This window comes from Castor canadensis, chromosome 11, assembly GCF_047511655.1.
Source record: "Castor canadensis chromosome 11, mCasCan1.hap1v2, whole genome shotgun sequence".
NCBI lineage: Eukaryota > Metazoa > Chordata > Mammalia > Rodentia > Castoridae > Castor > Castor canadensis.
The window spans coordinates 109,204,201-109,215,313 of record NC_133396.1 but is presented as its reverse complement, the minus strand read 5'-3'; the positions used below and the strand labels follow the sequence as shown (position 1 = coordinate 109,215,313).

The 11,113-nt window shown below is 48.6% G+C and overlaps 1 protein-coding gene across 1 annotated transcript; it reads right to left on the bottom strand.

Annotated features, from left to right (window-relative positions):
• Nucleotides 1-793: 793 nt before the first annotated feature.
• Nucleotides 794-2,201, bottom strand: C2cd4d (C2 calcium dependent domain containing 4D). The gene has a single exon (XM_020179844.2). It carries the CDS (start codon nucleotides 1,938-1,940, stop codon nucleotides 894-896), a length of 1,047 nt encoding a protein of 348 aa, XP_020035433.2. The 5' UTR covers nucleotides 1,941-2,201; the 3' UTR covers nucleotides 794-893.
• Between the last annotated feature and the right edge of the window lie 8,912 nt (nucleotides 2,202-11,113).

The window sequence follows — 11,113 nt, the reverse complement described above, 5'->3', positions numbered from 1 at the left end:
CAATCTTGGGACATTATATCTCAGTCTTTGGAAATGGAAGTGCTGCTTTGGTTCTTGGCTCCAGCCTTGACCCCAGGCAGCACAGGCGTGGAAGGAATAGGCAGGAAGGTTAAAGGGAACTGTGTTAGTCTGAGGCTCAAAAATTTCTTTCTTTCTTTTTTTTTTTTTTGTTGCAATACTAGTGTTTGAACTCAGGGTCTCACACCTGCTAGGCAGGCACTCTACCATTTGAGGCACTACACCAGCCCTTTTTTGTGTTGGGTATTTTTTAGATAGGGTCTCCTGAACTATTTGCCCAGGTTGGCTTTTTTTGACCTGCAAATCTCCTGATCTCTGTCTCCCAAGTAGCTGGGATTATAGGTGTGAGCCACTGGCACCCAGCAAAAATTTCATTTGTCTTCAGGACAGATGTGGGCATAAGGGGTAGATAGGGACAGAAGGACTTATTTCCTCTGTACAAGGGAACCTCCAGGGGAAGGTGGCTTATGCTGGTTTCTGTCACGGAGTTTTTTAGGACAGGGACCCTAGGATTTACACAACCCAGACCTCCTAAAGTAGCATCTTTTGGGGATGAGCCTAGGATTTTGCATACTTAACAAGCTTTTCTAGGATTTGTGATACCTGGTTATTTTGATGCTCCTCTAAGTTTAAGAACCACTGCTTAAAGTCTGCTGCAGCTGGGACAATCTGAATTTCTTCCATCCTGTGTATGGCCTGGACAGAGGGAAAAAGAGTAGGCTGCAAACCCCACGGTGTAGGGTGCTGACAATGGGAGAGATCCAGCTACAGACAAATGGGCATTTTATTAATAAAAATAAATACACGATGGGCAGATAGCAATAATGAGGACTGCTGACCCACTGGAGTCCTCCTGAGGAAGCTGCAGTGTCAGTCTACAGGCTGAGATGGGAGGGGGCCAGGGAGGACCCTGGGCCTAGCCCTCCACCCAAGGGGGGCAACAGGGCAATAAGGGGTGTCTCGCACTCCCCCAGCACCACGTCCCTGCGTAGGCCTGCACCCCTGTCCAGCACCTTGGCCCTCAGACTGCGGGCGGCTAGGTCTGGCGGGCAGAGCCCATCGAAGAAGAAGTCCTCATTGAAGATGGGGTTGGCGCTGCACTTGACCACTCGGCTGCGCTGGGCTCGTGGCCGGACGCGGGGCTGCAGTCTTAGCACCACGCAGCAGCCGCCGCCGCCGCTCCCTGGGCTGGGCGGTGACCTGGGCAGGCCCTCGGCGCTCACCAGGCGAAGCCGCAGCCGCCCTGGCCCCGCCTGGTAGGCTGCGGAGAGCCGCAGCTGCCCGCCGCGGGGCCCGAGGCGCAGCACGCTCTCCTTGGTGGGCCGCAGCTGGCAGCAGAGGAAGTCGAGGTGGAAGAGCGGCGGGGTGGGGGGCCCTGCGCGGCGCGGCGCGTACGGGCCCCTGCCTGTGGATCTGGGCTCCTCCGGGGACAGCGAGTGCGGCCTGGGCGAACCAGGCCTCGGGGAGCTTAAGGGCGACGGGTCAGGCGACGACGCCGTGTCGCTGTCGGGGGCTCGGCATAGGCGCAGGTCCGGGGCAGAGACGTGCAGCCGAGACTGCGCCGGGGGGAGGCCTCCAGCCAGGCCGGGTAGAGGCGAGTGGAACAGGGACTCGCGGCGGCGCGTGTGCGGGCTCTCGGGGAGGAAGGCCCAGCCCTCGCGACCCGCCAGGTGTGGCAGCGAGCAGGCCGCGGTGATGCCGCGTCCTCCTATTTCGCGCCAACTCGGGGGCTCAGCGCCTCCTGTGTCAGGGAGCCGAGGCGGGATGAAGAACTGCGGGATGCGGTCCGGGGTGAGGACGTTGGGGTACGCGCGCGTCGGCGGGTGGGGGGCGCGGCGCTTAGGGAACATGTTGGAGGGCGCCCATCGGGACCCGGGCTCCGTGGTCCCCACCCTGTAGCCGGCTTTCTCCAGGAGCCACATGCAGTGGGTGGGGGTAATGAAGTTCCACGGGACCGAGAGGGTCCAAATCCTGCGACTCCGTTGGGAGGGCTGGACGGAGCTGGGCTGAGAGGAGATAAGAAGATCCTGAGCTCCGTGATGCTGCAAGCAAACACCTTCCGGTCCACCGCCGCCCTTGTCCTTAGACTCATGGGGCGCAAACACCAGCGTGCTCTTGTCCCCGACTCGTGGGGTGCAAGACCTCTATTTGAGCAGGAAAAGAAAGAGGCGGCGAAGTCTCGGGGGCTGGAGAGAATGGAGCACAGGGCCAGTTACATTTTCAGATGCAGGCCTCCGACACCCAAGTATGCAGACCTCCCGTTACTACTGAGGATGCCTCACTCACCTCAGAGTTAGAAGGCTCAACACCCACCAGAACACTAAGGGTTTACTACCAGGAGAAACAGTAACACTGGCGTAACCAAAAGGTCTGTGGTTACACACATGGACCCAGATCCTGAATCCCGCTCCGAGCTCTCGGCCCTTGCCCAGGGTGGGGGAGGGAGGGGTCCTGTGTGGGCTCCTCCCTTCTCCCCTGCCAATTCCGAAGATCTGAGGTCTCTTTTAAGATCTGGCCCGGCGCTCCTCGAGGTTCCCTCCAGGGCCCAGGCTGCCCCGGCTGCTCCTGGTTCTCAGCCCCACCTGCCTCCTTTGGCTCCTCCCTCAAGTCCCTCCTGGCCTTCTCAAGTTGCTCCTGTCCAGAAAGGGACTCGCTTCTGCTCCTGGCGGCCAGGAGACACGCCAGACTCCTGACCTGAAAACGACCACGGCTGGTGCAAGGAGATGCTCCTCTCAATGGAGCACAGAAAACCACCCGCTCCCTTCAGCCCTGAGGGCTCCCGGGCCTCTCAGCCCTAGCACAGCTCGTGTCTGCCTGGCGGGGCCAGGTAGTTGGCTCGCGCCTCCTACTGTCCACTCTTTTTCTTCCTAAGAAACCAAGGCAGCACAAAGGCAGCATTGATTCCCGCCACCCCCAGGAGCGACTGGGAAAGCTCCTCAGCTGTGCACTCACCGCACCCTTGCACCGAGTCAGGGGGACTGACATTTCCACCGTCTGTTTCTGCCTGAGAGTCTGGGACCATGACCAGCTCCGTTGTGCACCCAGAGCGCTGGCCTTACCTGTGGGTGGCCACTGGGTCCTGGTTCTGGCTCTGGCTCGGAGGCGTGCAAAGCTCTAGGGGAGTAGTTTCCTCTCCTGCTTGCTCCCCCAGCCCAGTCCTTCTGGGAGGAGCTGGCAGGGGCATCCGCTGCCTACGTCTGACTTCTTTTCCTGGATAAACACTGCTCTGTCTCCCTAACCCTCAGCCTTCTTAACTTCTTCCTCCAGCCAGAGCCAGATTTCTAGCAGCAACCTGCTAGACCTAGATCTAGGCCATTTGAGGGTTGGAGAGGGCTACAGAAGGAGACTGCCATCAGTGGCTAATGGCCACTGTTCTTTCTTGGTGTTGCACCAGCCCCACCCCCAACCCTCCCAGGTGAAGCCCATAGCCACACAAAGCCCATCTTCTGCAAAACCCTCCTTGCTGTGATCCTGTTTTGGTCCCCAGTGTTGTGTTCTGAAGCCATCCCAGTAGTTCCCAGGCAGAGTAGCTTGCAGTGACCATTTTTCTGGATTATAAGAGCCCAAAGAAAAGTGGTCAGAGTTAGGATTTCTGACATAAAGCACTGAGAACAGAGCAGGTTCCAATAGTGAGTCAGATGCCCACCATCTTTGGGAGATCCCAGGAACCACCAGAACCCCTGAGAAGATGACACTATTCATTGTACTCAGGCACACACTTACCTCCCTCTGTCTTTCCAAGGCATCAGCAAGCTCATTCCCTCCTTAGGACCTTATCTTAGGCTGTTTCCTCTGCCTTGCTCTCCCTTCACCTTTCGGATCTGGAGGCCCTCATTGACACTCTCTTATCTGTATGTTTTTGTAGCACCATACACTGTTCCTTTATGACACCAGTTACAGTGTTACTTTCTATGCCATATCCCTAATTTTGAGTTGTGAGGACTGAACAAGGTAAGTAACACATGGGCATTAGACTAACTTCTGCAAAAGTCTGAGGAAACAGAAAACCCAACTTGACCTGACTTAACAATAAGGACATGTGTGTGTGTGTGTGTGTGTGTGTGTGTGGTACTGGGAACAAGAAGGACATTTTTGACTTCATTAACAAGTTCAAAAATAGGGTAGATGCAAGGAAGTTTTTTGTGGCTTCGTTCATTCATTCAACCATAGTCATTGAGTATCTACTAAGTGCCCAGACACTGTTTAGAATTCTGGGAAAATAGGAAAGACAAAACAAATCAATACCCTGGTCAAATGTAGTTTACACTTACAGAGGAAAGAAAGACAATAATAACAATACATTAGTAAAAATATAGTTTATTAGATGGACATTACTATTGAGGAGAAAACATAGAGAGCATGACAGAGGATGCCGGGAGGGTTTGCAGTTTCAATAGAGTGGTCAGGGATGGCCTGAAGGTAACATTTTAGTAACAATGTGAAGGAAGGAGGAGGGTTTAAGAAAAAAAGTCATTCTAGGCAGAAGGAATTACAAATGCAAAGGCCCTGAAGCAGGAGTATCCTTGGAGTGAGTGGTCAAGGGGGCCAAAGTCCAATGTAGTTGAAACAGAACAAATGAGGGAAAGATGAAGTCAGAGGTAATAGGGCCAGAATACTGGAGCTTGTAGACTTTATAACATTTTTAGCTTTTACTTGTGGTGAATTAAGGAATGATGTGGTTTGATTGCTGTGTTAAAGGGTCTGTTTGGTTAAGAATAGAATGAAGAGGAGCCAAGCACCAGTGGCTCATGCCTGTAATTTTAGCTACTTGGAAGGCTGAGATCAGGATGATCATGGTTCCATGCCAGCCTGGGAGAATAGTTCTTGAGTCTCCATCTCCAAAATAACCAGAGCAAAATGGACTGGAGGTGTGGCTCAAGTGGTAGAGCACCTTCTTTATAAACTTGAAGCTCTGAGTTCAAACCCATTTAAAAAAAAAAAAAGCAAAAGGACTGTGTGCAGGGTAGCTAGGAGTGGTAGAGCACTTGTCTAGCAAGAACAAGGCCCTGAGTTTAAGCTTCAGTACAGAAAAAAAAAAAAAAAAGAATAGAATGAAGGGGGTAAGGGTAATGGTAGGAACCAGATAGGAGACTGCTAGAATAATTTTGGCCTCAGATGAGATGAGTGGGACACAGATTACGATTGTAGTACTCAGTTTCTGGATATAATCTGAAGAGAATCAATAGGACCCTGATGAATCCATCCCCATCCAAAGAGAAAAGGTAGTCCAAGGATTTTGACCTGGCAATGGAAGAATGGAGTTACCATTCTTTTACTGAGAGGGGGTGGAAATATCTGGTGCTTGGTTTTGGGTTTGTTAAGTTTGATATGCTCATTAGACATCTAAGTGGAGACATTGAATAATTGGATATATGAATCTGGAGCTCAGAGGAGAGGTCCAGATTGGTGGTAGAAATGTGAGTACCAAGTGAAATAAAGATAGAGTTTAAAGTCATGAGACTTGATGAAGTGTTGGCAGAAAAGAAAAAGGAACCTGCTGTGTCAGATGCTGAGATGAAGGTAAGATGAGGGTTGGCATTGACCATTGGATTTAGCAATGAGAAGTTACTGATGACTTTGACAAGAGCAATTTTGGTGGAGTGGTGGAGGCAAATGCCTGATCAGAGAGGACACAAGAAAAACCTGGCGGGGGGGAAGAGGGTAAGGGATAGAAGAGAAGAGGGAGAGGAAGAAAGAGAGAGAAACTCTCTTGTGGAGCTGGCTGAAAGCTTAGAAGAGAAGTGGGGCAGTGGCTAGAGGGGAAAGGAGAACCAAGAGAGTTTTTTTTTTTTTTTTTTTGGTGGTACTGGAGTTTGAATTCAGGGCCTCATGTTTGCTAGGCAAGTGCTCTACCACTTGTGCCACACTATCAGCCCCATTTTGTGCTGAGTATTTTTGAGATAGGGTCTTGCAAAAACTATTTCCCTAGGTTGGCTTTGAACCGTAGTCCTCCTGATCTCTGCCTCCGAGTAGCTAAGATTACATTCATGAGCCACCAGTGCCCCACCAAGAGATAATTTTTAATTGGGAGAAAGAATGGCAGGTTTGTAGGCTGACAGGAAAGATTCAGTAGAAAAGGAAGAACATTTGCTAATGCAGATGACAGAAGTGTTGGAATAATGCTTCTAAGTAGATGAGAAGAAATGAATACCATGCATAAGAAATAGATCTAGGGATTGTTCTTTGTCTGCTGTGTAGACAGTTCACCCTGTGCCTGTGTGGAGAGAGGCACGTAGGTAGAGAGATATGAAGGTGAGAACTTGTTATCTTCTGAATGTTTCTAATTGCTCAATGAGGCAGAAAGCAAGTTTATCAGCTGAGAGTGAGCTGGCATTAGGGGCTGGTGTAGAGAGGATGGGTAATGGAACAATTCCTAGAAGAGCAGTAGAGTGAATGGGACAGGGAATTGCAGGATGATTGCTGGGCAGCATGAAAGGCCCACTTTAGAATAGTGGTCATGTCTGAACTGGATAGCAAGGTGTGTATTTTCTCTCCAGCTGTGTTCAGCCATACAGTGTGTGAGGGTGGGGTGGGAGTGGGCAGAGATTTGGATTTAGCCAGGGTTGTGCTCAATGTTTGACAGTTCATGTTTTTCTTTTTGTGGATATTAAATCAAGGTTGCAAATGAGACTGCACACCATGTGGGCTGTATAGCAGTGGGATTGAAAACTGACTACAAGTAATTAACAACCTGGTTGAATTAGTCAGAGTCTGGTCAGGAAAATGGCACTTGCTTGGTAGTTCAACAGGGGTTGGGGTTAGCACAGGGAACTCCTTACAAAAGTGTTTGAAGAGCTTAAAAGGCAAACAGGATGATGGTGGGGGTGGGGGCTGTAACTATGGAGACACAGTCACTACTTTAGTTACCTCCTGAAGCCAAGAGAATTGAAGAAATATCCTTATTTCCCCCTCCTTTCTGCCTCTAAACTGCTACCAGACCTTTCTGAAGCCAGGTGACAAAGAGGACTAGAAAATGTAGTTTGCAGGCATGAGCCTTGTGCCATGTAAAGCAGAATAGGGGAAATGTGGGAATCTGTGAGCAAGCAGACAAATGTTTGGCAAATGGGTAGCCAAAAGTTGGTTCACTTGGAATGGTAAGATACCTGACCTGGAAGGAAGTTGGATGTCACCCACCTTCATTTTTACAGAGCAGGAAATAGACCCAGGAAGAAATGATAGGCCAAATAGTAGCAGAGTTGAGACTAGAAGCCCAATTTTCTACCTTAAAGAGCCAGACAATTCTTAAAGAGGTTTGTCCTCTGCCTTCTTGAACCCCTTGTACCCTAAGGGTCTTACATTGGAGAGATCTGCTTCCTTAAATGAGGACTCCAAGTACTGTCTCCTTGCTTTCCCAGAACCATTTCTAACACTCTTTTTACAACTTCCTAGTCCACTTTCTGTTGCTATAACAGAATACCTAAAACTGGGTGATTTATAAAGAATAGAAGTTTATTTTGGTACATGGTTCTGGAGACTAAGAAATTCAAGAGCATGGTGGTGGCACCCAGGAGTGTTTTGTGCTGCATCATAGCATGGTGGAAAAATGGAAGAACAAGAGGGAACATTGAGAGGAGAGAGAACAGGAGTATCCTCACTTTATAACAGCCTGCTCTCAAGAGAAAAAACCCACCCCCAAGACACAGGCATTAATTCCTTTTAATGACTTAATCACCTTTTAAAGGCCTCACTTCCCAACACCACCACAATGGCAATCAAATTGCAACATGAGTTTCAGAGGGAACAAAACATATTAAAACCATAGCAACTTCTAGGACTGATGGTCCTGACTTCCTTGCTCTTGCTGGTACCATTGTAGAAGAACACTTAGAGAACTGGGCTGTACATAGTGCTTTCCTGAGTCCCCACCAGATGGAAGAGGCAGAGAGGGAACAGGCCTTTCTTCCAGTTGGCAGGCAACTGCTACAAGGCTCCCTAGGTTTTTGGGTCTTGATAAGCTATATATTCTGAGGTCATGAGTGATGGCCTCAGGCAGCATGCTTGGCCAGCAGTGCTCATTGCACCCACCTCTGGAGGGTGATGGGGTTGGTCATAAGCTGTGTCTTACAGTTCTGGATTGTGACCCTGGACCTGTAATGAATGACTTAGCTCTGTAGTCACAATTCCAGGAAGGCCTTAGGGCCCCTTCTTTAACAGCTGATATGAGATACCGAGGTCCTCTGCCTTCTTGAATTGCTTGATTTTGCAATGGCCATCTGCACTGTTTGGTTTCTCTTGGCGCCTGCCTTAGGCATTTGGAGACTACATACCCTCTGCTTTAAGCAGAATAAGCTATCACATGTGCCTGAATTGCCTCCTGGATTCTACCCCATCTACCTCTGCAGTAGCTTCATTCCAGATAAATGCATTGTACATGGCAATGGGTTTGTAAATGTGGAGGTGGCATCTTCCCTTGTTTTATCCAGATAGCTGCCAAACTTGGCATTGTGGGAGACCTCCATCAGTCAGAGCTCTATACACTAGAGAAGTGTCCTAGCAGTTGATGGCCTTATTTCCTTTGCAAGATACCTGCCTATCCAGCTAGTTTTGCCTAGTCAAGGCTGATCCTCCCTGGCTTTGGGGCCTTGCTTGAGAGGTTCCCATCTCTGTAGATTTCCGCTCTGCCTTGATTTCTGTTAAAAACTGGCCCCCATAGAGAAGTGCTAGGATGCACTTCTGGAAACACAACACAACTGTCTTGTCCCCCCTCCGCCCCGCCCCTGCTTTTTAAACTACATAAAAGGATGAAATATATTTCTCTTCTGCTGGGGGAGTCTGAATGAAGACTAGGCTCTCCTTGACCATGAACAGAAGGCAACCAGTTTTTTATACACACTGATTTAGACTCTGGGTTTAACAGATTATCAAGGGCAACTGTGAAAGTACAAAGGAGAAAGGGTTTTGATGTGAGTATATGGGGGAGGGGACAGTTGGTTGTCAAAACATTTCTGGCTGTGGCTTCAGTATGTCTCTACCCTTTAGGAGACAATGGGTCAAGACCCTTCAAATCCATGACTACCTATCCTCTGTCCATCATTTGAGATTAATCACTTAGAAGCTTGTGGCCTACTTATTGGAAAGGTCCACCTCCCTCATCACTGCTGAGTTTGTGCACAACCCTCTGGCCCTGTTCCAGGCTGCAAAGGATATTGTTCTCTCTCTGAATCTCCAGTCCCAGCTCCAGATCCTCAATACCAGCTAAGGCTTGAAGCCAAATCCTTCACTTGGCAGGATAAGAGTCTGGGCATAGACTATTCCTTCTACTGACTCCCCTCAAATTAAGGCATGGACTGCTAGCTACTCACTAAACCCATTTCCCTCTCTCCAACATACAGCTAGTTAGACAATATTTTCCCCATCAAACTTGGACTGCGGAGCCTGATGATTGAATTATAGCTGATGGAACCACTTTGAGACCTGCCTCCAAAACACCTCCTGTGTGGATTCTCATCTCTTTTATTTGGTCACTGGATGCCATCACCCAGTATGACTTTGGAAGTCATGTGTTGAAGATGGCTGAGCTTTTGTCAGCCAAGTACCTGAATGACTCCTCAACACCACTAACTGGAATTTACACGAGTGAGAAGTACATTCTATTGAAGATATGGGTGAGGCTATAGGAAAAAAATAAATTTTTTGTGGTAGTGGAATTTGAACTCAGGGCCTTATGCTTGCTAGGCAGGTGCTCTACCACTTGAACCATTCTGCCAGCCCTGTTTTGTGTTGGGTATTTTTGAGATAGGGTCTTGCAAACAATTTGCCTGGGCTGGCTTTGAACCATGATTCTCTTGATCTCTGCCTCCTGAGTAGTTAGGATTACAGGTGTGAGTCACCAGTGCCTGGCAAAGCTATAAATATTTAAAAACTTGTGTGTTTCAGCATTTGACTTTACCATACATAATAGGAAAATCCTTTCTAATATGGCATTTAGAAATTTTCTTGATCTTGACCTCTTCCTGAACATTATTTCCACCTATTAGCCTTAATGCAATTCTGACTATCCCAAGACAGGAGCTCTCTTCTCATGCAGTCCTCCCTACAGAAGCTGCTCAGTTTCCCACCTCTCTACTCCCCAGGTACTGAGGAGGAACAAGCTTCTCTTGGATGGTCATTGCCTCCTCCATTCCATTGTTCTCCATCACAGCAAACCTTTTCTCCTTAAAAATCTGCACCAGCCATGTTGCCCTCTTTCTGCCTTTACTCCTGTTCTAACCTGGATATCTACCATTGTCCTTGAGTTTTGCCAGCTGGCTCCCATCTTCCTCTCACTCAGATTGGTGTCACTCCAGATACCTGTTTTCCTCTAGCAGTGGGGCTGCCAGCATGTTTAGGTCACACTTGTGCTTGGTCAGTTTTATTCCTGATCCCAACAGAGGCTTTCCAAATCATCCTTCTCTCTCTAGGGCTCCTTCTCCGTGGAAGGCCTTGCCTGTCATTTCACTGAGAAAGCTAAAGCCGTCTGGTGTGTATCCCTTTAACTTCTCGTCCTGCTCTTTGTCTCTACCTCCTGCCTCTTGGTCTCAGAATCACATTGATGCTCTCCTGTCACTCCTATCTCCACATGTACTTTTGATTCATCTCTAAGACCAGACAGCTATTCTGCTGGATGACACTTCTCTCCCACCTAGAGGTTTAAGCCTCTCTACTAGCTCTTTCCAAATCAATTTATAAATGCAGTCAAATCTCTTTCTTTGAGTAACAATGACAACAACAAAATTCCTAGAAAGAAAAACCTACATTCCATTTCCCATTCATTTTTCTTTTTGTGGTATTGGAGCTTGAACTCAGGACCTCATGCTTCCTAGGCAGGTGCTGTACCACTTGAGCCACTCCTCCAGCCCTCTTTTGTGTTGTGTATTTGTAAGATAGGGTCTTGCAAACTATTTGCTCAGACTAACCTTGAACTGTGATCCTCCTGATCTCTGCCTCCTGAGTAGCTAGGATTACAGGTGTGAGTTTTTAAATTGATCCCACAAATTGAGTCAGTAGCTCATCTCTCCTGAGCTCCAAGTCATAATACCCAGGATCCTGTTGGTGCTTCCCACATGGTGGAGGTTCCATGGCACTTCAAATTCAATGCATGTACAACTGAGCTCAT